Source organism: Petaurus breviceps, unplaced genomic scaffold, assembly GCF_028583685.1.
Source record: "Petaurus breviceps papuanus isolate PSGF00001 unplaced genomic scaffold, PetGlider_PUasm1.0 90804, whole genome shotgun sequence".
NCBI classification, from domain to species: Eukaryota; Metazoa; Chordata; class Mammalia; order Diprotodontia; family Petauridae; genus Petaurus; species Petaurus breviceps.
Window position 1 is genome coordinate 4,758,343 of NW_027187348.1, and position 27,421 is coordinate 4,785,763.

The 27,421-nt window shown below is 37.7% G+C and overlaps 1 protein-coding gene across 1 annotated transcript in view; it reads left to right on the forward strand.

The window, feature by feature from the left end:
* Window positions 1–4,566: 4,566 nt before the first annotated feature.
* The window catches only part of CRTAM (cytotoxic and regulatory T cell molecule), a 36,028-nt gene continuing 13,173 nt past the window's right edge, over window positions 4,567–27,421 (forward strand). The window contains exons 1-5 of the mRNA XM_069070251.1: window positions 4,567–4,654; window positions 15,892–16,038; window positions 19,709–19,861; window positions 21,300–21,440; window positions 24,191–24,352. Coding sequence (XP_068926352.1) covers window positions 4,606–4,654; window positions 15,892–16,038; window positions 19,709–19,861; window positions 21,300–21,440; window positions 24,191–24,352 — 652 coding nt within the window. The 5' untranslated portion in view covers window positions 4,567–4,605. The remainder of the gene's footprint in view (window positions 4,655–15,891; window positions 16,039–19,708; window positions 19,862–21,299; window positions 21,441–24,190; window positions 24,353–27,421) is intronic.

Consider the following 27,421-nt stretch of genomic DNA (forward strand, 5'->3'; position numbering starts at 1 on the left):
GAGAGTCTTCCTCTTTATGACTCCCTGAATTTAATTAATTCAAATCTTTTCCCAGAGTATTTTCATTGACTTAGATTACAAAATCTCAAGTAGTTACTTTCACTTCTATTTCTTAGAAACTTGGTCCTTGATATCTTCACATACTCAACGTAAGTAATAAGTTCAAAATTTGGTAAATCAGCCAACATCCCATGGTTAGGCATACCTTACCATACTCTCCCAGATACAAGTCCATCTCTTTTGACCTAGAGGCATTGATTGGTAAACTATTGCAGTGCTTCTCACATTTTTGGAGAACTACTTTAAAAGAAGTTACACACACACACACACACACACACACACACACACACGCTACTAACTGTATTATTAGTTTCCAAGACTTGAGTAAATATATAATCACAAAAAATGAGTACGTATTCAGTAATGCTATTAATCACTACAGCATCTCAATCCTCTTAAGAGAGCAATGCACATATTATGATGTATTTATTCAGTCTCTAGAAGTTTGCTTTTTTGCAGCTTCCCACATGATAACAATAACTCTGCAGCTTCTCCACTTTCACCACTCTTTTAGGGGAAGCTAGATGGCCCAGCAAATAGAGAACTGGGTCTGGAGTCAGAGAGCCCTGAGTTAAGGTCAGTCTCAGATATATACTAGCTGTGTGATCCTGGGCAAGTCACATAACCTCTGTTTGCCTAAGTTTCCTTAACTGTTTAATGAGAATAATAATAGCTCCTACTTCCCAGAGTTGTTATGAGGGCCAATGAGGTAATGATCATAAAACACTTAGCACAGTACCTGGCACCTACTAAGAGCTATATAAATATTAGCTATTATTATTATTATTCTGCCCATGGGCTGGCAAACATTGCTTTATAGGGAAAGATGTAGAGAATCAAAGCTCTAGTGTTTGAAGGGGTCTCAGATGAGAACACTCAAGAACATTTAATTTCTTGCCCAAGGTCACGGAGGATCTTGAAGGAAGCATCACAGATAGGATTTGAACCCAAATCTTATGATTCCAGAACCATGGTACCTTTTTTCCATAGTACCAAGCTGACTCTTAGTGAGGAAAAAAAATGTCTATTCTGGGCAATGTTCTTCCTTGAGAATGAAGAAAAGGAAAGGATTCTGGTAAATGAGAAAACAAAGATTGATTCCGAAGCACGGTGTTATTGGGGAAGTCCAAGAACTGAATTGAAAGTGACAGTGGTCCACTTCCAGAGGGAGAACTGATGAACTCTGAGTACAAACTGAAGTATAATTTTCTTACTTTCTTTATTTTCCTTGCTTTTTTGTAACATAGACAATATGGAAATATGTTTTGCATGACTTCACATCTATAATTGATATCCTAATGCTTTCCTTTTCAGTGGGTGGGGGAGAAGCTGGAGGGAAGGAGAGAATTTAGAATTCAAAATTTATTTTAATGTTAAAAATATTTTTTTTAAAAAAGAAAGTGACTGTTGGGGATCCCATGAGCATACACCTGTTGAATAAAGGATTGACTTCAGGAGTCACAAGACTGATTCTATTACCAGCTTCCCTATGTGCTGAAATGGTCATGGGATCATAACTTAGTGATGGAAAGGACCTTTTAGAACACCTAGTTCTGTGGTGGTTTGTTTGGGTTTTTGTTTTGTTTTACAATGGAGGAAAATGAGTCTAGAGAAGTTAATGGGTCAACAGATAGGAAAGATCAGAGACCATATACAAACTTAGGTCTTCTGACTTTGATTTCATTAACAGTTGTAAATAAACAGCACAGTGTACAAAGTAGGTGCTCAATAAAATGCTTGTCCCCTTCCCTCTTTCCGCTGTACCACTAACTCAGTATGTGATGTTGGATGCACTACCAACCTCTCCAGGCCTCAGTTTCTTTCATCTGTAAAACTGACATAATAGCCCTTGCCCCTTCTCTGACTTTATTGGTAAAGGTCATAGGATGGGAGAATGAGACTATATGAGATGTGATGATGAAGTCACGATCCTAGCTCCCTAAACCATAAATAAAAAATTAGTCTTTTCCCTTGGGTACAGCAACCTGTTAACAAAGTGGGTTGGAAAGGCCATCTGTAACTAGAAAATTCTCTGTACGTGACAAAACTGTATAGGGCAGAGAGGAAGAGTTCCCAAGTGGAATTTACCCAGAGGTCATCCCAAAGAGAAGGAAGCAGAGTCTGTTAAGGGTTGGAGGAACCAGTTTCCATCTTGGAGACAAACCCAATAAACTTAGCATCTAGAAACAATTCTGTAACATCAGTAGTGAGGCTCCTGTGACATTTGCAGACTTGGAGCACCCAGAGTGAAGACCGTATCTATGCCTGGCATCCCATTTTGTATGCACAGTGTGACTGGATCCCTATGACTTCTGCAGATCCCTCCTCAGCTCAGGAACCCTTAGGCACTGGACTAACAGACAAGGTTTTGCTACTGCTGCTGTTCCCCCTAACGTTTTACTCTTAGATGACTTCCTTGCTCCCCTGTCTCTTTCTGGATCTCAACAGTCTCTCTCTTAAGCCCTGTTTGGGTTCTATGTGCCTTTCTGCTATGGGTTTTTGGTCCACAGTATCCTGGGATATGGAATCCTTTCTCACAGTCACCATGTTGGTTGAATTGCGGCTCCCCCCTATCCCTCCATGCATGGACTGGAACTCTTTAGATTTGCTGAGCTGACTTCTCTTGGTGCAAGATGTTTCTAACTCCTTTCACTATGAGCCCAAACCATTTCCTATATCTACCACATAAATGATATGATGTTGAAGTGTGTTATTTGTTTTTTCCTAGAGGATCTTCACTGGTGAAATGATAGGCAGATTTTACAGTTTCATTAATTCTCATTAGTAGTACTTTTTTCTTCAAAACTTTCTTTTGTAAATAGTCATCATAATCTACTGGCCCTGGGCCAGTGGTGTGTTGGTAAATGTTTAACAAGCAGCTCTCCAGGGGAGAAAATGCACCCTGACATATTTTCTTTCTTTCTTTCTTTCTTTTTTTTTTTTTTGCTTTTTGTAGGGGGAAGGCAGGGCAATTGGGGTTAAGTGACTTCCCCAACGTCACACAGGTAGTAAGTGTTCAGTGTCTGAGGCTGCATTTGAACTCAGGTCCTCCTGACTCCAGGGCCAGTGCTCTATTCACTGTGCCACCTAGCTGCACACACCCCCACGCCCCGGACATATTTTCAAGTTTAATTTGCATTGTTAACAATTTTTAACATTTTCTTAAGTCTAGACAATAAAGAAAACAGTAAATCGAGCCCTGGTTTGTACAAATTCCCTGCAAATAAATGCTCATACTGAAGATTTAACAATCAGCTCTTGAGAGGCAGTTTGAGCTGCCTCCAGCATACCCCTACCTTTGAGTATGATCCTGATTTTGTCATATGACCTTACACAAGTTAAATATCTTCTCTGTACTTCAGCCTTTCTGTTAATTGGAGCCATTAGGTCATTAGGTCCCTAACCACCATCAAGGGCTGTTGCAAGGGCTAAAGATGCCAGAATTAACATGGTGCAATGAAAAAAGTATTTGATCTAGAATTAGAAGTCCCAGGTTCAAATGCTCTTTTGTTGTTATTGTTTACTTGTGTCCAACTCTTCATGACTGCATTTATGGAGTTTTCTTGGCAAAGAAACTGGAGTAATTTACCATTTCCTTCTCTAGGCTCCTCATTTTGCAGCTGAGGAAACTAAGGCAAACAGAGGTTAAGTGACTTGACCAGGGTCACACAGTTAGTATCTGAGGCTGTATTTGAACTCTAGGCCTAGCACTCTATCCACTGGGCTACCTAGCTGCCCCTAATCCTCACTTTCCTGCTATGACACCTTAGGAAAGTCATTCTCTTTCTCTGGGTCTCAGTTTCCACATCCATAAAGGGAAGAGATTAGACTAGAATGATCTCTAACATTCTATATGGCTCTAAACTTTTAAATATATGTTGAGATTTAGGAAGTAATGTAGCATGAAGTACATTGTACTTCATTGTTAATAATGATTATCTAATAAAAGTGAGAAGCAGCAAAAAAAATGGAAGATTCGGGATAGGCCTAGGAGTCAGGTAGGCCTGAGTTCAAGTTATGCCTCTGAAACATAACTGGTTTTGTGATCATGGTGAAGTTTCTAAACTTCTCAGTGTCCCAAATAGATCTCAAAGACTGTAAGTCACTAAACAAGTAGCCAATATACATCAGTGGAAGGAGTTTCCATGCTAGAAGTTCCCCACATTTTTAAAATCCTAGGTCTGGACTGAAACACAAAAGAAATATGAGGGTATTGTTAATATCCAAACACAAATAGTTTAAATTTTTAAAAAGTTTAACTGAGTTTACTAATATTTCACATATATATTGACATTTAATTTTGTAATGGCCACATCAGTCACACCTTTCAAAGGAGAGACCACAAGTTCAGTCCCCCAAATTTTCCAATGTGAGGGTGTTTATGGGGGCTGCAGCCTAATGAGGGGGCCACTGGGGGAAACGTAGGACTTTATCCACATGAGGTCATGGTTACTCTGCCTCTTTCCCTTAAAAAGAAACCACTCTCTACTCTGTGTTTTCAGAGCTAAGAGGAAGTTGACAGTGTCACAGACCACTCTTCACACTATGACTTTGTGGACAGTTCTCAGCCTGTTAGCTTGGTTGCCCTTGCAAGGTAAGGAGATAAAGTTGGAAGAAGAGATTGTCTGTCTACTGTTTAATCAAGCCTTTGATTTTGCAGCTTGGTAAGTTAATCAACAGTCAACAGTTTTTATGGGAACACCTGTATGAAGATATCTCAGAAGTGGGTTGGTTTTGGAATATGCTAAATATTTATTAATCTTCTCTATGATTCATAGAACTTTCAAACTTGTTTTTGAAATATATTGTTGCATAATTTAATTTGTTAGCCAACTAAAATAATTTCTATGGACTCTCTAAAGATAAATTATATCATTTCCCCTATTCACATTAGGCGATAGAGATGGATTAAATGTCAGTCAGTCAATAAGCATTCATTAAATGCCCTCTTTGTGCCAGGCCTCTGCTCTCAAGGAGCTCATCATCTAATGGAGAAGGCAACATGTAAGGACCTATGTACAAACAAACTACATATGGGATAAATGAGAAGTAATCAGTAGAGGTAAGGTATTGAGAGGAGTGGGATTTTAGCTGGCACTGAAAGGAAACCAGAGAAGGCAGGAGACAGGGATGAGGAGGGAGAGAATATCTAGAGTTAGGAGATGGAGAATCTTGCTTGAGGAATAACAAGAAGGTCAATGTCACTGAATCAAAGATGTCTAAGGTGTAAGAAGACTGGAAAGGTGGGGGTAGGGTGGGGAGGAGAGGGTTATGAAGGGCTTTGCACTCCAAACAGAGCATCTGACATGTAATCCTGGGAGTAATAAGGAACCACTGGAGTTTATTGGGGGTGGGAGGCAATGACGTGGTTGAACCTGCACTTTAGGAAAATCACTTTGGAGTGGGGAGAGACTTGTGGCAGGCAGACCCACAGCAGGATATTGCAATTGTCCCCAGCATGAGGTGATGATGATCTGCACCATGGTAGTGGAAGGATCAGAGGTAAAAAGGAAGTATTAGAGCTCTTACAAGTGTAAAACTGACAAGCCTTAACAACAGATTGAATATGGGGGGTGAGAGAGAATGAGGAGCCAAGGACGACACCAAGGTTAGCAGCTTGAGCAACTGGGAGGATGGTGATGCCCTCAATAGTAACAGGCAGTCTAGAAATAGGGAAGGTTTAGAAAGAAAGAGAATGAGTTCAGTTTGGGACATGTTTAGTTTGAGATGTCTAGAGGACATCCAGTTCAAGATGTCTAATAGGCACTTAGAGATATGAGATTAGAGGTCAGCAGAGAGATTAGGGCTAGACAAATGGATTTGAGAGCCATTAGCATAGAGCCCTAAATTCTATTATCCTAAGTACAGAACTGATTTAACAGAGCTAATGTTATAGGGAACAGAAACTTTACATTTATTTTATAGAATCTATTTTTTTTCTTTTTAACTTCTCTCTATTTTCATATTTGACCTTTGTGGTGAATTACCATAAGGATTTATGAGTTTTGTTTTGTTTTTTAAGAATAATTATTTTTCAGTAATAGGTTAATTTTTGCTCAAAGGCAAGAAGATGGTCTAACTGAATTGTCAAGATCTTTTCCAGTCATGATGCTATGATCTCTGCTGAGAACAGTGTCTTAATTCAGTATCCCCAGTGCTTAGCCCAATTCCTGGCATATAGCAAGTTTATTAAATTCTTGTTTATTGATCAATTAAGGCAAATAGGTGGCAAAGTGGATAGAGAGTTAGACCTGAAATTAGGATACCTGATTTCAAATCCTGTCTCAGATACTAGCTGTGTGACTCTGGGCAAGTCACCTGATGTTTGTCTGCCTTGGTTTCCTCATCTGTAAAAACAGAGATAATAAGAGTATCTACTTCCCACATTTGCTATAAAGATCAAATGAGATAATATATTGTAAAATGCTTTTCCAACCCTAAAGTACTATATAAATGCTATCTGTTGTTATGGCTACAATTACTTCATGTGCCGAAACAGAATTGTGGAAGTTAATTTTCAAAGTGTTCTTCTTTGTTTGTACATGACCCCTACCATTTAAAGACTCCACTGAACTACTATAGAATATTCTTACTCTGCTCTGGCATTTGCTATTTCCAATCCAATATTGTTGGGCTCTTCAGGTGAGGAAATACAGTGTATGAGTTCATACAGTGTATGAGTGCATTGTATTGATTTATAAAAGGTGGGGATTACATCTTTCAACTCTAGAATTCTTTGAAAATGTTAAATAGACATTAGCAACTATACTGGTTTTAATAGGTATAGCTCCATTGAGTGATTGTGGTTGTTGTTTGCCAGGAACAAGTGCCATCTCTGACTTTGCTTCATGGCTTAAGATGCTTTTGCTCAGAGCTGTGTTATATGATGCTCAGGGGGTCAGTACCAACTGGTTCCACTAGTTAGGGTGTGGAGTTCATTAACTCAAGGCCATGGTTTTATTTCCATATAAGTAAGGATGTTCTTTTTTTTTTTTTTTGCTTTTTGGAGGGCAATTGGGGTTAAGTGACTTGTCCAAGGTCATATGGCTAGTTTTTGTGTTAAGTGTCTGAGGCCAGATTTGAACTCAGGTCCTCCTGACTCCAGGGCCTGTGCTCTATTCACTGTGCCACCTAGCCACCCCAAAGATGTTCTTTTTTAATATTATTTCTCACTTTGACTTCTGAGCTGTCTCCCTCCCTCTCAACCCCCACATTAGAGAAGGTCACCATATATATGTGTGTGTATGCATATATACATATACATATACACACATATAAAAACCATACAAAACATATTTTCATATATCAGTTCTTTCTCTGGAAGTGGATAGCATTTTCCTTTATAGGAATGTTTATAAGTCCTTTATAATTTATTTGAGTATACACATTATTCAGAATAGTTTAGTCATTCACAGTTACTCTTTGAGCAATATTGCTATTACTGTAATACAGCTTTCTCTTGGTTTATCTTATTTTACTCTGCATGTCAGGATGTTCTAAGGCCATAATCAGTCATTCACTGTCTTACCAATATATACCATTGGTCGCAGAAGGAATAGAAGAGAATGTGTATAGATATTGTTCTGGGGATGAAATCCAGTGCAAATATTGGAAAAAAAAACAATCCAAATCATGCTCTATTGATGAGAAATCATCTACTTACAGGGAAGACAGCACAGCCATTCCTTTATATACATTCTCTCTATGTCCCAGGGATCTATAACAGGCTGATCAACAGATTTAGGTTTAGAGTCAGAATCAGGAAGAATTCAATTCAATTCAACCAACATCTATTAAATACCTGCTATATGCAAGGCATTGCCCTACACAGTGGAGGTATCAATACCACACATGTGGATAAAACAAGAAACACTAAGGGAAAATTTGTGGTCTAGCTTCCAAACAGCCTGGAGGGAAGGTAGTAGTGAGGAGAGGAGGAGACCCCAAAACACAAAGAACTGTCTATTGGACATTGGAAATGAAGTTTAAAAAAATTGGGAGAGAGTATCCATAAGAGTAGGGATTTGTTGTAAAAATTCTTTAAAATTGGATGTTTTGAGTATAAGTGACCCTTAAATATTTGGCAAATCTATCCTTTACTTCCACCCTGTCATGTAGCCATGACCAGTTTAGCTATTTTGTAAAAGCACGAAAGGTGAAACAAAGCCTCAGTGGACTAGGGTTTAACCTTCCCACAACATTTTCCAGTTTTCAGGTCCAAACAGAGGGTCAACAAGTGGATTCTTAAAAAAAACAATAATAAGAGATATAACAGTGGAAGAAGAGGGCAAGATTTGGAACAAAGGAGAGAGGATATAGCATCCCATAGCATCAAATACCCTAAACCACATTTCTGTTTGAAATTGGAAAAGCCTCATATTGTCAACCTTAAATACTTTTCTCACCAAAAACCAAATGCTAAACTGTCTAGGAGTCTATTCTAAATCTAGTACAAATAAGACAGAAGAACACTATTTCCACCAGATCAGAAAATTTTTCTAGGGAACGAGAGCTAAGTTTGGTGATTTATGAGGTCGTTGAGGTAGAAAATGCACCTGTGATTTTTACTGGTACAAAAATCACCCACATTCCTTCTACCAATGTAAGTCAGCACTTTTTCTTCAACTTACATACAGTCTTAGAGCATTGAAAGATTAAGTGACTTGCCCTGAGAAAGGTCAGATGTCTTATCTTCTGTGCCATAAAGGCATCCAACCCCTTCATTTTGAAGATGAGAAAATTGAGGCTCAAGTGACCAAACTTACATGTGTCTGAGGCAGGATTTGAACCCAGGTCTTCTAGTGCCCTATTCCAATACATCATACTGGCTTTAATCTCTTTGCATGCTTCCTAAATGAACAAATGTCACATAGAACTATATTGTTATGTTGATTAATCTTCCCTTCCTTTCTCCCACCAAAGCTATCATTTTACAAAGAGAAAAGTTTCAGACAAAATTCCTTAAGACTTTTAATATCAGGTACAGGTACTTAGCTGCTAGATGACATAGTTGATTGAGCATTGGGCCTGGAGTCAGGAAGACCTGAGTTCAAATTTGGCCTCAGACACGTATTGACTGTGTGACCCTGGGCAAGTCACTTAACCTCTGCTTGTCTTGATCCACTGAAGAAGGAAATGGCAAATCATTCCACTGTCTTTGCCAAGAAAACCCCAAGGACAGTGTGGTCCATGTGAGGTCATGAAGAGTTGGAAATGACTGAACAAGAAGAAGAATTCAAGGACAAATTTTCTGTTTGTTCTTTCTCAAATACCCTTATCATCTCTAAGTATTTTATATAAGAGGCAGTGAGGCATAGTTGATGGAGAGCCAGTCTTGAACCAAAAAGACTTGGGTTCAGGTCTCACCTCTGACACAATGACTGTGTGATCCTGAGTACTAAGTCATTTCTGCTCAGTGCTCTCAGAGGTATCAAACTTGCTCCCACAAAACTCTCTAGTGGAAGAACCAGATTAAAATGTAATGGGGAATTACTTAAGAAAATAAATAAAAAATACCATATATTTGGTGTTGTCCAGTTGTGTTTTTTACCCCATTTGGGGTTTTCTTGGCAAAGATATTGAAGTGGTTTGCCATGTCCTTCTCCAGCTCATTTTACAGGTGAGAAAACTGAGGCAAACAAGGTTAATTGACTTGCCGAGGGTCACACAGCCAGTAAGTGTCTGAGACCAGATTTTAATTCAGGTCTTCCTGACTTCAGGCCCAATGCTCTATCTGTTATGCCACCTAGCTACCCTACCATACAATGTAGATGGTAATTTGTGGTTTCCTAAATCAAACTGGATACTGCATAGTTAAGTGTTAAAGTATGTGGTACTGACTAAAAAAAAATAAGTTTGGCTGCAGGAAAAATTGAGAAGTAAATCATGCTTCTTTTACCCTAATTCTCAAGACCAAAGTTTCCTGGTACCCTTTGTGTTTTCTTCAATCCAAATTCTCTGTTGGAAAGGATCCAATGAATTAGTTTGCACTAAAGCTAACAGTAAGTAGCTAAGTGGTCTTGTAAAATTGAGATGATAATAGTGCTTACCTCCCAGGGCTATTATGAGGATCAAGTGAGATAATATTTGTAAAGCATTTTGCAAACCTTAAAGTGCTATGTAGATGCTAGCTCTTAGTATTAGTAGTATGTTACCCCTCCTCCGGATACTTGCATTTTGACAAAGGAGGATTTTTTTTCTCTCTTTTTAAATTTTTTTAGTTTACATCATTCATTTCCACAAGATTTTGAGTTACAAAATTTCTCCCCAATTTTCCCTACCCACCACCGCAAAACAGAGTTCCCACTGAATATCCCAAAGGAGGATTCTTTTACTCAAAGGAAAGAGTCTAATGAGGAAAACTGAAGAATCACCAATGTGGTTATAGAAAAGGTGTTAGGTAGAGCCTTTATAATACACTCCCATTCACATTAACTATGTCATCTCAAGTGAGATCTTCTTAAAGTGCTGAGCGCAGTGCCTGGCATATAGTTAAGTGCTATGTAAGCACTAGTTATTATTGTTATTAATTATTATTATATCACATTGGAAGATACTTTTAAAGTTGGTCTTGATTACAGGAGGAAGAGATTGGGGTGAACTGGAGTATTTAGAGAGCATTTCATGGTAGATATAGAAGTGTAGCTGAGCCTTAAAGAATAAAAAAGGATTTAATTAAGCAGAAGGAAGCGACAGCATCCCAGGCAAAGAGGATAGTACAGGCAAAGGATCTGAGGTGGGTTCCAAGAACAGTAAGGAATCCAGTTTGGTTAGATCACAGGATGAGTTTTGGAGACTAGTGAAAGATATGATTGGATTACCAGGGTGAGCCTCAGTATTGAAGTCCTTGAATGCTACACTGAGAGATTTGGATACAACAGATGATAAAAGATTCTAGGTTCCCAAGGAGGAAAATTGACAGGATGAAAATAGTCTTTGAAGATGCAAGGAACTGAAGACCATCTAGGAGGCTCTTATAGTAATAAAGGAATGAAATAATAACTTCTTTGTCTGTAAAATGGAGGTGGCAATAGTTGTATTACCTACCACACCAGGTTGTTGTGGATTACCTATGTTAAAACACTTTCTAAATTTGGGTTATTTTTATTAAGGGGCAGCTAGGTAGCACAGTGGATAGAGCACTAGGCTGGGAATCTAGACTTATCTTCCTGAGTTCAAATCTGGTTTCAGACACTTACTGGCTGTGTGACCTTGGGCAAGTCACTTTACCCTATTTACCTCAGTTTCCTCATTTGTAAAATGAGCTGGAGAAGGAAATAGAAAATCACTCTAGTATCTTTGCCAAGAAAACCCCAAATGGAATCAAGAAGAATTGGACATAACGGAACAACAACTTTTATTAAGTGAGCAGATAAATCTAGATGAAAAAGGAGGTGAAACACAAATTCTATAGAGATCCCAAATCAAAATGAAAGTAATAGCAGAACATATACTGGAATAGGCCACCTGAACCTGAACATGTGGGAACTGAATTATCAGCTTCTTTATTATAAATTCATTGAGTCGAAACTGAGATAGATAGATAGATATTCCTTATAACTAAAAAGGGAACAGCCTAGCAGCCTTCTTTAAATTATATATTTTTCTTCTTTATTATCTCTGTTTTTTATCCCAACTTGTGATTTCATAGGTGTAGGGAATTCCTGTTAGGGAAACTTCTCCACCCATGCAGCTCAGCACGTTATAGTCATAAAGAGTTGCCTAGGGCATTAATTTAGCTCATTTGCACTAGATCACACAGCTTTTGTGTCTCAAAGGCAGGACTCCAAATTTGTACCTCTCTCTCTGCCACCTCTCCTAAGTTTTGAGAACTGGAATACTATATTTACAATGGAAGTTAAAATGGCTCTGTCATTCAGCATCCTTTGAACATCTCAGAACCTATTAAACAGAGTAACTAAAAACTATAGAAATACATCTGAAATATATAGTCTTAGGGGCAGCCAGGTGGCTCAGTGAGTAAGAGCACTGGCTCCAGTGTCGGGATGACCTGGAGATCAAATCCCAGGCTCAGACACTCAGCACCACACCCAGAAATAACTGGCCGTGTAACCTTGAGCAAGTTACTTAACCCTGATTGCTTAAAAAAAGAGAGAGAGAAATATATAGTCTTATTGTAAACTTCTATTTTTTGGTGATAACTTGAGATTGAACAATTTAAAGGACCAATGGCTGGTTGTAGGTCATTTAACCCCTCTGGGCCACAGTTTCCTCATCCATAAAATCATGGTGTGTACTCTAATGTCATCTAGCTTTGGTGTTCTATGATTCTATGGACTAAGGTGTGGGCAGTAGAAACAGGAGAAAGTCAAGGCAAAACACATTTAGAAGGATGATCTAATCAAATTTAGTAACTGGTCTAGGATAGAGTAAAAAATTATAGAAATGGAAAGAAAATAGTTTTGTTTTGTTTTTTAATAGAGGTCATAGATTTTCAGATTACCTTCATATACTCTGAATGTATGGTTAGGTGGTGCAGTAAATACAGCACTGGACCTGGAGTCAGGAAGACTCCTTTTCCTGAGTTCAAATCTGGCCACAAACACCTACTAGCTATGTGACCCTGGGCAAGTCACTTATCACTATTTGCCTCAGTTTCCTCATCTGTAAAATGAACTGGAGAAGGAAATGGCAAGCCACCCCAGTATCTTTGCCAGGAAAACCCCATAAGGAGAGTTGGACACAACTGAAACAACTGAACAACAGTGACAACACTTTGTATGTACTAAGATATTTACATGTTGTCTATCCCCATTAGAATGTACTCTCCTTGAGTGTTTAGCACTGGTACATAGCAAGTGCTTAATAAATACTAATTGATTAAATGACTGGAGAACAGGAACTGTGAGGATTGGGGGAGGAGGGGAGAGAGTTACCTTTTTTGTATCCCCATACAGCAACACTTCCTAACAATTAATAAATGCTTATTGACTTATGTAAAGAGTTGATTCCATTAAATTCTACAAACATTTGTTAAACGTCGACTATATCCAAAGTTCTGATGATTCAAAAATAAAATCATAATATTACTTCATTCAGTAAGTCTTTATTAAGAGCCTACTATGTGCCTGGTATGGGGAATACAAAAATGAGATGGTCCCTTTCCTCAAGGAACTTACATTCTAGTGGATTTGGGGTGGGATGGAAGGGGAATCATGTATATAGTATATATAGGAAATTAAATACAAAATATACTAAAATTAACTGGGGGCACTAGGGACCAGGGGGTAGGGTGAGGAATCAGGATAGGCTTCCCATAGAAAGCTAGGAGATTCAGTAAAGTGGAGAAGAGGAAGGAGTGCATTCTAGGGATGGGCAACAACAGCATGTGCAAAGAAACAGAAATGGGGGATCATGCAAGCCAAAAGTCTCTACATTCAAGGAACTCATATGTGACTGGGTGATTTATTTCAGAGAGTATAGAGAAAAAAGAATAAAGGACCAAGGACAGAGATTTGGAAAACATAACAGGGGATAAGAGGAGTTGGAAGAACCAGTAAAGAAAATAGAGAAACAATACAGAGGTCAAAGGAAAACCAAGGTAATACAGAGCCACTAAATCCAAGGGAAAAGAAAGAAAGAAATAAAAAGTGGTTAGCCAAGTTGGCCAACTAAGGAGGTTTAAAAAATGATGAAGAATGGGAAGAGGCTCTCAGATTTAATTAGAAGGGAGTTATGATTAACCTTCCAGAGGAAAGTTTAAGCAAAGTGATTGGGGTTTAAGTCAGTTTGTAGACAGGAAGTGTGGTTTAATAGCTACAGCACTGGGCCCAGACTCAGGAGCTCAAATCGCACTTCTGAAATTTACCAGCCATGTGATCATGAGAAAGTCACAGTCTCTCTGAGTCTAAGCTTCCGTATCTATAAATGGTCAATAATGACACCAGGAGTACTTTGCCTTATAGGGTTGTGGAAATCAAAGGAAGTCACATATGGAAATCCTTTTGTTGCTTATAAAATACTATAGAGAGAAGAGTGCAGTGGAAAATTGGGTTTGGAGTCAGAGAATCTGGGTTCAAATTCTGCCTCTGCTATTTCCTACTTCTGTGACCTCTTGCTTCTCATTTTGCTTTTCCTGGCTTTCATGTCATCTATAAATGAAGCTACTGGAGTGGATGGCCTCTGAAGTCCTGGACAGTTCTAAATCGATTATATGATCTGTAATTATTAAGAAAAAAGTGGATTTGAAGGAAATGTAGATAGCAGGGGCAGGCAATTGAAATTGGGCCACAAAAGGAAAGAAGGAACCAGACAAAAGCTTGAAGGGACAGCAAGTTAATCAAAGGTCTTTGTTTTTAAAGAGAGAGTAGACATGGATATTTTAAGGTAAAAGAAGAAATCCAGAGAGAGAAGGATAGATTGAAGCTATTTGAAAGGGGTGAAATAATTGTGAGATCCAGGTCTTCGGTGAAATGTGAATAGATGAGATTTGGAGAATAGTTAGAAGGGTTAGCTTCAGGGTTCCTTTTTCAGTACCTAGAAGCAATGAAATTATAATAAGTAATATCTTACATCAGAATTAAGCTTTTGCAAAGTACTTTCATATCACATCAGCTTTACCATTTGCAAAGTACTTTCCTATACAATTTCTAATTTGATCTTTCAAACAACCCTGTGAGGTTGGAAACACATCTCTTTCACGAAACTTTCCCTAATAACTCCCTCCTCCAAACTTCTATAGCACTATACTATGGTACTTACCACAAGCTGCCTTGTATCATAATTAGTTTTGCACAGCTCCTATCTCCCCAGCTTGATAGTAAACTCATAGAGAGTAGGAATCAAATACTCTCGTACTTCTTTGTCTCCTAAGATGGCTTGTGTAGTACTAGATGCTTAGGAGGCATACAATTAATACTTAATAAATGTTCATTGAGGTAATGAATAATTATAGAATGAATAATAATGATGATGATAGAACAGCCAAGTGACCCAGTAAGTAGAGATTTTAGGCTTAGAATCAGGAAGACCTGAGGTCAAATTTGACTTCAGACCCTGGTCTCTAACCTCTGCCTACATCAGGTTCCTCACCTGTCAGATGGCGATAGTAATAGCACCTACCTCTTGAAGTTGTGAGGATCAAATGAAATAATATTTGAAAAGCACTTTGCGAAACTTAAAGCACTATATAAATGTTAGCTGTTATTATTATTAATTATTAGGAATATTGAACCACCCAATTAGAGAGATCCCCTCATTTATCATATTCTAAACTGATTCTAGCACTTTAATTACATGTGCCTTATCCCTATACTACAGTGTAATCTCCTTGAGGGTGGTTTTCTTTTTCATCTTCCTACCCACCAGTGCCTAGCATAGAAACTTAAACATAGTAAATATATAACTGTTCGTTGAATTAATTTGTTGAACGATGAACTCTATTGCAAAAGGGTAAGTCCATATATACAAGATCTTCTTTAGTTAAAAAAAATCAAAGGGAAAATAGATTGAGAGCTTAAAGGGGATCATAGAGGTCATAGCATCAAAAAGTAATTGATTTCAAGGTCAAAGGGACCCTGGAGGTCATTGAGTCCAACCCCCTCTTATTACAGATAAGGAAACTGAAGCCCAGAGAGGTCAGGTGAATTTGCCTACCATCACACAGCCAGTAAATGAATGAAGCAGGATTCAAATCCAGGGCTTCCTGACTTCAAATCTATTGCTCTTTTGCATTGTACAACACTAATATCTGATTCCCAAATAACATTTGGAACAGCCCTGGAAAAAGCAGACTCGTCTTCCTGAACATTATCATCATCAGCATCATTATAATTAATCATCACCATAATCATAATCATTATTATTTTGCAGAGGCATCTTTGACTAATCACACAGAAACTCTCATAGTGGAGGAGGGCCAGATGCTCACTCTAAAATGTGTCACTTCTCAAGCTAAGGAGTCATCCCTCCAATGGTTATCCCCCTCTGGGTTTACCATTTTTTTTGACAAGCAACCTGGTAAGTGTACAAGATGAAAAAAAATATAGAGAAATTTTGACTTAAAGGAGTTTCCACTAATGAAGAATAAGTCAATGGATAAAGAAACATTGAGTGAGTCATTGAAAGGGTGGGCTTTTATGCCCTTTCTATTGTAACATCTGAATCATCCCCCTCTGTGGCTCTCTGTATACTAACCAGTGTTCCTGTTACTAACAGGAAGTCTGAAATGGAAACCCCACCAGAATGATTTGTGAAGGGGGCCCAACTTGCAAAGTACATTTTTACCACTACCAGCTTTCACTTTCTGACCTTCTGCAACTTGAAATGTTTGGCTGAATGTTGAATAACAGACAAAAGATTTACTTTGGGGCAGAAGTGTACTGGTAAATGTTTAACAAGCAGCTCTCTGGAGGAGAAATGAATGGATCCACAACATATTTTTATGTTTAATCTGGACTGTTAACATTTCATCCATCGCTTTCTTAAGTGTAGATAATCAACAAAACAATAAATCAACCCCCTATTTATAGCTTTGCCAATTTCTGAGGTACAAATGCTCACACTGAAAATTGAACAATCATTTCGCCCAAACCCTTAGGAGCTGTCTGCATTGTAACTCTGGTTTGATGGCCTTTATTTCTCTTGGAAATGTGTATCTTTGACCTCTATGAGGAAGAAGATCCTTTGTTTTCCTAACCTGATTAGAAGAAAAGTTCTTGTGCAAAAACCATATCACAAAACTAGTTCCTTATTCATCTTATCATATTTTGTTTATTATGAAGATAAGATAATTTCATTGCATGGGAAAGAAATCCCTCTATGCATTTCTCTATTCTCATGCAATGAATCATGGTAGTTCGACACCCAAAAGGAACTACTCAGTGTCTTTCAGTTCATTGCCCTGGATTAATTTCACATAACTAGGGCCATAAATCTACTGGGACATGTGGAAGAGACAGAGGTTCCCCGGAAAAAATGCTAGATTTGGAGTGAAAGGGGCTGCGCTGTGCTACACATTGGAAATACAAATACAAAGAGTAAAAATTGTCCTTACTGGAAAGGAATTTACATTCTAACTGGGGAGAAACTAAGTACACATATAAGTACATATAGGAGAAATGTAGGTAAGTAAAAACACAGTGGAGAGGATGGAGATAAAGAAAGGCAGTGAGTGGAGGGAGTGCTTGAGCTGGCTCTGGCAGGAAGAGAGGGATTCTAAGAGACAGTGGCGAGGAAGATGTGCGTACCAGGCATGTGGGATTGGCCAGTGCTACGTATTGCCTGTGTTACCTTGAGCAAGTCACTTCCTTCTGGATCTGAGTTCTTACTTGTGTAAAATGAGGGGTCTGTATAAGATGATCTCTAAAGTCTTTTCAAAATCTATGAGGCTGTAAGGACACTGACCTGTTTTGAAACACTCAGGTTCTAACATGGAATTAAGTTGCAGTGTAAGGATTTCACAGTGTCCTATGTTCCTCCATCATTTCCAGAACTGTAGCAGATACTTTACTTGGGAATCTTTGGGCTTATTACCTCTGTGACCTTAGGCAAAATCATATAGCCTCCATGGGGCTCAGTTTCCACATTTGTAAAATGAGGGGGTTGGACTAAGTGGCCTCCCTGCTCTGTTTAAATGTGTGATCCAGGGACGCCAATGCCTAAGGATCCTCTTGGGTTGAATCATCTGTAGAGCAGAAAAGGAAGGGAACTCAATGAGTGCCCTCCAGGAGTCTTGCATTACCTGCCAATTACTTGGGGCCAGACACTGACATCATGAAGAACAATTAAAAACATTTTAGGCTGGCTTAATGTGATCAGCCAGACAAAAACATTAGAGGAAAGAGTAATAGGGTCTGGTCTCTTTCCCTTGATTTTTTATGCTTGTTTTATCTTTACAGAATTTTTAAATAGTATTTTATTTTTCCCCCAATTACATGTAAAGGTAGTTTTCAATGTTCATTTTAAATAAGATTTTGAGTTCTAAATTCTCCCCACCCCAAGACGACAAGTAATCTGGTTATATATGTGCAATTGTGGAAACATATTTCCACATTAGTCATGTTGTGAAAGAAGAAACAGAACAAAAGGGAAAAGCCACAGAAAAAAAGCAAAAAAAAAAAAAGTGAAAATAGTGTGCTTCCATCAGCATTCAGACTCCATAGCTCTTTCTCTGGGTGTGGATAGAATTTTCTGTCCTCAGTCTTTTGCAATCTTTACAGAATTTTTTTAAACTGCTCTTTACCTCATTAGAATCTAACAAGTCAGCAAAGCTATGGTTTGAGCCTATGTCCTCTTACTCTAAATCAGTCAGTCAATAATCATTCATTAAGTGCATCCTCTGGGCGAGGAACTGTGCTAAGCACAGGGAGTACAAATACAAGCAAAAAGAAAGGCAATCCCTGTCCTCTAAGAGTTTATGTTATAATAGGAGGAAACAATAAATAAAAGGAAGCTGAAAAGTGGGAGCAGGGAGGGAAGATACCCTTCAGGGACATAGAGAAAAAAGACTGGGGCATTAGGAGCAAAGCCCAGAGAGGAGTAAAGGAGTGAACATGCCTAGCCAGGAAAAATTACTTAAAATGGAGGTTCTGTGAGGAACTAACCAATTAGACAAGTGAGAAAGCCAGGGGTCGAATGAATTTTTAGGGTGAAATCCAAAATTCTTGTCAATGTTTTCTCCACAATCATCTCTTTGTTCCATTTTATAATTGTGCCAATTGAAAAACACATCAAAGCATTTTAGAAGCTTTTGTCCCTCCTTCCTCCTCCATATACCTCAAAATGACCTAGTTCTCTCATTTTTTTTTTTAAAAAAAGCAATTGGGGTTAAGTAACTTGCCCAAGGTTACACGGCCAGTTTGTGTGTGTGGGGGGGGGGGGGGCGGTGTGGGTGTGTGGGTGTTAAGAATCTGAGGCTGGAACTGATCCAGGTCCTCCCAACTCTGGGGTGGGCGCTCTTACTGCGCCACCTGGCTACCCCTAGTTCTCTCATTTTAATTCACCACTGAGACAAACTATAATTTCCTGGCCTGAGATTGTGGTGCCAGCCAAGCATGCACTTTGACTCAAATGCTTGCTTTTGGTTGCAACTGTGAGAGGGGTTGCCCCCTTGCTCTTTGTTGAATGCTGAAGTACTAAGTCCAGATCCTTTAGAAACTGTTTAGTATTGATGACAAAACAATGGCACGTAGATAAGACAGTGGAATCTAGGGGAATTTTTCTTTCCACTAGTCATCTCTATTACAATGATATAGTTTATACTGAATCAAATTCAAAGAGATAAATCCTAGGAGGGAATAAATTATAATATAGTCCAGTCACAATTAATGTCACCAATTTATAGTCTTCTACTCTAACCCATGACCAAAACAGAATCCTTATGCCAGTTTTCTTACCAGTCTATCTGCAGAATCTTTTTAGATCTCATTAAACATCAAAATATCCATCGCTTCTTAAATACTAATCCAGAAACAACTTTATTCTGTAGCATAAAACGCAGCTATTAACATTAGCATCTAAAAACAGATAAATTAAAGAAATGACATTTGGTCCTTTAAATTGTCTATGTGTATGTGTAACCGCCACACACACACAAAAAACCCCTCTTCTTGACTAATCATTCACTAAGGTGATTTAGGGTCATCCAATCATCAGATTTTTCCTGACAATAGTTCTTTTCTTCCTGCAGCTTTAAAAAATCGAAAATACCAACTACTACATCATTCCAATGATCAACTCACCATCAGCATATTGAATGTAACTGTTCAGGATGAAGGCCTGTACAAATGCTTACATTATAGCAAACCAGTGAGAACCAAGGAAGTGAATGTAATTGTATTAGGTATGTATTATAATGTCAAATAAACTACCTGGCTTCCTTCAAGACTGCTCAAATCCCATCTTCTACAGGAGACCTTTCCAGGTTTCCCCAGCTCCTTTCTAAGATTACCTTCCATCTGCTCTGTATTAATCTAATTATTTTCATGGAATCTCTCATGAGAATCTGAGCACCTTAAGGGAAAGAACTGCTTTCATATTTATATTTTATCTATAGCACTTAGCATGGTGCTTTAATAAGTCTGTTGACTGAGTGACATGGTCCACAAACATAAACTATTATTTGAATCCAATCTACAAAGATCCTATTTGCAAGCAAGAAATATTTTTTGTTTATCTCATCCTTTTATAATCACCATCATTTATAGAAAGGTTCAGCAACAAATGCTTATGCGATACACTATACTAGGTAGGTCCTATGAAAAATTCAAGAAAGAATAAGGCATGATACCTGCCCTAAAAGGCTTACAGTTTAATGTGGGAGATAAGATCTTTACAGACATATTTCATGCTGTCTTAAATTATAGTTAAATGTCATAGGCATTAATAATGAAGTGTTATTAATGTTCAGAGAAGAGAGATATTGCTTCCAACTGGTGTGGCTGGTGAGGACTTCATGGAAGTACCATTTCATTTGGGCCTAAAAGGATGGGTAGGTTTTGGTGAGAAAGAAAAATGCATGCTTAAGGAAGTAACAGTAGTCTAGCTGACTGATAATGTTTCAGGTGTGACCCCTTCCCATTTTTAAAAATGGGAAAGGATCCAGATGAAGTAAACAAATAAAGACTTTATACTGTTACCTCTGAAAGGTTAACCTTTGGTCTGTAGAAAAAAATTCAATAAAGCCCAATCGGTTAATCATAAAGCTATATAATTAGCAATTACATTGCTACCCAAAAAAGGATCTAAGGGTTGAGGAGACAGAGAGAAGAAAAAATGGCTCCTGGGTGTTCCTGAAAACACATAGAATAGTGGGATAGAATGCAAATAAAGGAAAGGACCAAGATGTAACAATCTCTGGAGCAAGAATGAAAAGGACCCAAACCTACAGTGTTTTAATGGCAGGAGGATTGGGGAGAGTAGTTTACATTTAAAAGATTAACATAATCATTGGATTATAAATTGTTATATATGGAAGGAACTTTAGAGAACATCTATTCTGACCCCTTCATTTTACAGATGAAGAAACTGAGGATCAGTTACTTGCCTAAGGTGACACAGATAGTCATATACCAATTAGCTAGAAACTGACTAGCTACTATAGAACAAGAAATAGAACAGGAAATAAAGATTGCCTGGTCCATTAAAAAGTCCAACACTTAAGCTTCGCTGTTGGGAGTGCTGAGATTGTAAACTCTTGAATTAAAATATACCCTCCAAGACTGGTTTGATTTAGTAATGATAATGCTTTCTCTCCAATTTCCTCAATAATTTTTATTTAGCTACTCCTTCCAAGCCAACACTGGAAGCATCAACCATTGGAACTCCCAATGGGAAAGAGGTGCTACTAAAATGTTTCACAAAAGGAAGCAAGCCCCCTCCACAGATAACCTGGCTTTTGAGCAATGGCATTGAACTTTATGGTAAGTATGAAAAATGCTTCCCAATTCCAAGCTTTCCTTGCTCCGTAAATTTCCATTAATTTTGACAGCAAAGTATTTAGAAATGTTTTGGCACCCTCTAGTGGTAGAAAGAAAAAAGGAAATATAAAATAATTTGCCATTTTTGTCAGATGCCTTCATTGAATCAGCTAGAAGGAATATTAGATATTATCTAGTCTAACTCTTACATTTGGCATGTGATGAGGCTCAGAGAGATGAATGAGGTCACATAAATGACAAGGAACAAAGCTAAAATTAAAATCCAGGTACTGTAATTCCAAATCTAGTACTCTTTCTAACCAGCAATATTATGCTTTAATCTTCTAAGTGTTATTAGCAGATTGTGGGGATATTCATCATTAAAAATCTTAAAATCTTAAAATAAAATGAGTTAAACAACGAACCCCTTACATAAAAATGCTTAGACATTTTCAGAGATAGTAAAAATAGATATAATTTAATGTTTGCAAATAGAGCAGATAAAATTTTAGTTCTACATAATGTAGAGAGCAATACTAAAAGGCATGAAAAATATTCTATTAACAAAGTAACTATATTATGGTAGTTGTTGAATTATAGAATCTTGAGTTGAAAGGAACCTCATCTATTCTTTAATGCAACATCCTATCCAATGCAGAATTCCTCTGTACAACATCCCTTATTTATGACCATCTAGCCTCTTCTTGAGCATGTGAAGTGATGGAGAGCTCATTATTTCATAAGACAGACCACTCTGAAGTTCCATAATATATTGAGCTGAATATTGAGGACAGAAAAGACATTAAATTTGGTAATTAAGAGATCACTGGTAACTTGGAAAGAATATTTTCAGTTCAGTGGTGAGGTTGGAAAATAGCTTGTTCCCTTTTTCGATAATTCTAAATATAAGCTTTTCCTGCCATCATGACTATATCTGTCCCTTTGTCCATTTCTCCTGGTTCTGTCCCCTATGGCCAAGCTGAAAAAGTCTACTCCATCTTCCACATTATGGAGTTCTAAGTATTTGAAGATAACTATCATTTCTTCCCAGAGCCTTCTCTTCTACAAGAAAATCAACCCTAATTCTTCCAAACCAAATCTTCATATGTCACAGACATGAAGCATATTCACAGTTCTGATTACCCCCCTCTGGATGCTATCCAGCTTGTCAACGTATTTTTCTAAAATGTGATTGCCAGAAGTGAAATAATAAACCAGATGTGGTCTGACCAAGTCAGAATAAAAGGGATTCTCACTTCCTCATTACTAGAACCTATACCTCTTTCAATACAAAGATCATATTATTCTTTGGGGGGAGGGAGCTGTCATAAAATACTGTTGACCTAAATTGAGCTTTCATTCCACTAAAATCCTGAGATATTTTTCAAATGAAATGCCCTGTAGTCATACCTTCCCTACCTTGTACTCATGAGTATGGGAAGTCAGTTTCTTGAATCCAAGTGTAAAATACTATATCTGTCCCTATTAAATTTCCTCTTATTAGGTTCAACCCAGTTTTCTAACCTGTCAAGATCATTTTGGGAGGATACTGACCCTATCATTCAGTAATATTCATTATCCTAGCCTTGTGTCATCTGAAAACCAGATTTTAAAATCTCCCTTTTTAGCTCTGCCTACTGACTTCCCTGCTTTTCTTTAAGTCCCAACTAAAATCTCATCTTTTATTGGAAGCCTCCCCATCCCTTGTAATTCTAGTGGCTTTCCCATTAATTATATCCCTATTGATCCTGCATATAACTTGCTTTGCATATATTTGTTTGCATGCTGTCTCCCCAACTAGACTCTAAGTTCTCTGAGGGCAGGGACTATCTCTTGTTTCTTTTAAATATCCCCAGTGCTTAGCAGTGTCTGGCACACAGTAGGCTCAATAAATATTGATTGATTGATTGATTGACAAGGATGCAATCTATTTCTTTATCCAAATCTTGGATAAAAATGTTAAGTGCCATAGATCTAAGCAAAGACTGGAAGCACTCTATTAAGCATCTCTTTCCAAATTTTTACTTCTTCTGCCTTCTGAGAGAGAAAATATTTTTTTTTTAAGCAATCGGGGTTAAGTAACTTGCTCAAGGTTACACGGCCAGTTATTTCTGGGTGTGGTGCTGAGTATCTGAGCCCAGGGTTCGATCTCCAGGTCGTCCCAACACTGGAGCCGGTGCTCTTACTCGCTGAGCCACCTGGCCGCCCCTGAGAAAATATTTTTTAAAAAGCAATTGCAAGAATTTGTTAGTTTCTCAGAATTTGATATATAAAAATAACAAGGAGATAATTACTTAATAATTATTTGTAGACTATGACCAGAGAATCCATAAATCTTAACTATTATTCTATGTAAATATTCAGGTAATAAACATTTGTTCTATTTTGCCTCTCTAGATACAACCTATATAACTCCTTTGTCTTTACCATTCATGATAATAGTGTACTATCTTTGATCAATAATGCTACAAACCCATCATAGATAGGGCATAAGCTTTAAGTTGTATCTGTAGTGCTGAGAGGTTTGCCGTCATCTACCTACACTCTCTTATGTGGTCATTGTGACCAATGATATGCACTTGGGAAATGTCTGGCTGGGCTTAATTGTGCAATTTGAGACTACAGAGCAGAGCCTGGCTGACTGGTCTTAGTGGGGAACTTAACCCATAAGTTTGGTCTCATAAATGGGTTGCTCTAACCAACTTTGCAAAAAAAAAGTCACCACTTCAATTTTTTAAAAAATTGCCATACAGGTGAAACTCAACATACATTTGAACATGATGGAAAGAAGTGTAATACAACAAGCTTACTCAGAGTTCATGCATATGGGGAAAATGCAACAGCTAACTGCCTTGTCCGGCATGAAGGCCTGCAAGGGAAAGAGCTGGGAGTGCTATTTCAGTTTGAAGATTTGGGTAAGAACAGTTAATTAACATCGTGTGTATGCATACTAGCAAATGAAATGGGATGGTAAAATCTTCCCGAATAAGATTATTTTCAGGACACTCTTCCATACTCCCAAACTCTCTCATGATGGAGAAATTTTCAAGTTGGGTTTGAAGGATGCAAATATTGGATGGGAAAGGGAATGGAGGAGAAAGGAGAGGAGGAAAGGAAAGAGAAGGAGAGGGAGGAGAAGGCCATCAACAGGTTAAAAACTAGAACAAAACTGCATACAAATAAATCTTTGGCAATACATTTTGATTATGATTTTACATAAATTGGCCTCAGTTTTATTATAGTTAAGCATACAGAAACAATTAGATAAAGTTGTTTGTACTTAGAAATAAGATAACAGTTTTAGCATTTTTCCCTTCTTATCACTTTTATGATGTGGTTGCTGTTTAGATTTGTGTGCTTGTGTATGTGTATAGGAGGAAATGTTCCTTAATATTTGGAACTTTTGAGTTTAAACATGTAAGCTGCCAAACAATATTTAATAAACTAGATAATGAACCTGAAAATGTGTAAGATAGCCTAGGAATCTCTTTAACATCAGATTATCTTTCAAAGTCAATTTATTGTCAAAGGAAAAAAAATTCCATGGAATCTTTTCTATAGCCATAGCTCAGATTTACATAGCATTTTACAAAGCAATTTCCTCATAATAATCCTGTGAGGTAAGTGGAACAACTATTATTATTTCCATTGTGCAGATAAGGAAACTGAAACTCAGAAAGCCTAGATGATCAGGATTTAGATTAGAACCCAAGTTTTCTGAGGCTAACACTAACCAAATCTCCTGCTAACCATGAGCATCCCCCAAAGCTCTATCTTGGACTTTTCTTTTCCCTCTCTCTTCATGTAAATAAGGACAAATGACTAACAGAATTCCTAGTTGTGGGGTAAGACAACCCCTTTTTTAGAACCTTTCATATTTTAATTGTGGGTTTGAATTGCTAACATCCCAATATTCCACACCACTTATTTGCCAATGGTCACTTTCTTCTCAGATCAAGGGTAGAGTTATTTGAGTAGCAGGGTTAAAAAAAAAAACAAACCAAAAAACCCCTCTACAACCTTAGACCCATGAAACCTGATTAAATAGTGTAAGCTCACCCAAACATTCCTACTTCTTGATGACTCATCATCCCCACTCCACCTCTACCTGTAAAATGTTATTTGGTAGGAGGGAATCATAAGAGGCTTACTAAAGGTAGGAAAATACTTTTTTTAAATCAAAGTGTTGAATAAGTACTTGTACATAAGGATAAAGTATAACATGAGAAAAATGAATCTTTATTTTCTAGAAACTGAACTGCTGCTTTATGCCTTTATAGATCAATGATGCAGAGTAAAGGTTATAAAGCAGGTCCCCTAGTGTAATTGATCAAGATTTCATGTCTATGGGGTGGCCAGGTAGCACAGCGAGTAAGAGCACTGGCTCCAGTGTCGGGATGACCTGGGGATCGATCCAGGCTCAAACACTTAGCACCCACCCAGAAACACCTGCCCATGTAACCTTGAGCAAGTTACTTAACCCTGATTGCTTAAAAAAAAAAAAAAAGATTTCACGTCTAATACATTTGGCTCTTTTGTTTAGAATCCAAACTAGTACCAACAACTGGCCTGGCAACCACCACTACAATAACTCCAAGTACACAAAAAGGAACTTTATGTGTCATTTTTTCACTTCACTAATAGGTCCATATTGGTACAAAGAGATGTTAAGAGAGTTTTAATCATTCTTTTTAAAATGCTGCTTTTGAATTTACTAATTGATTATTATCAATCATTACTTGAATTTGCTAATTGATTATTATCAATCATTATTTCAATTGAATGAATTCAATTCAATGAAATTATTATACCTTATCAAGGCAGAAAACATGAACAGAGGGAGCTGCCATACCTTGAAGTAAGGATAGGTCTGAGGAAAGAGAGTAAAGAACATTCAGCCTTTCTTACTGGAGAAAGTAGTATGTAGCATAGCTTTTTCAGGTTGAGTAAGTGAAAAGGACTGGGGAGTATCTTTAAAATAACTCCTTACCTGACTTGAGTACCCAAACCACCTTGACTTCTTGTAAATTACATTAGTATCTACTAGACTATAACCCCTACAGGGTCAGGGATAGCATCTAATCCAAACTTTATATCTCGTCCAATGCCTATCAAAACACTCTATGGGTAGTAAATGTTTGCCTAATATTAGATGAATGAGTGTTGACTATATGGGATATAAATAATTTAGTTGTGACCCATATTGAAAATGAAGGTGGCCAGAAGGAACCAAGCCAACCCTGTAAATTAAGAATAATTTATGACAATCTGGAAGACTTAAGAGGTTAAGCAATGTTTTCTATATGGCTTCTTTTAAAAAGGAACTTAGGCTTAAGAGAAAGAAAGATTTTAATGCAGTATTATGCACCTGAGAGAGGAGAGTCACAGAGAGAATAGAGAGATGGCCTTGAAGACACTAAGGCCTGGGTTCAAATCTTGTCTCTGATACATCCTGGCTATATGATACTAGAGAAGTCACTTACTTAACCTTTCAGACAACTCTCTTAAGAGAATGGGTGAAGAAATGACACTGACCTACATTAGTAAAGGGAGCTTCTCTTCTGGGAGTTCCTGCTTTCCTGGGAGTTCTCTCTACCAATGAAATCACATGTCTACTCACTATCCCTATAATATTGTATGCATTATATTATATTATTTGCAATATCATATTATATGAAATATTAAATGTAATCTATTTAGGTCCTTACTATTTCAGAATAGTCACTTATAAATTTAAGAAATATATTCACATAAATCTAGATGTGTTATACATAATGTGTGTATGATTTGCATATTTGTATATTTATATATACATACCATGTTTCCCCGATAATAAGACCTATCCCGAACATAAGCCCTCCCCTTACTGTGTAAGGTTCCTCTAAAATAAGCCCTCCCCAAAAAATAAGCCCTATTGAGATTGCTACTGTAGTGAAGGTGATCCCCTGCGCTACACGCTACATTACGGTACCCTCTGTATGCAC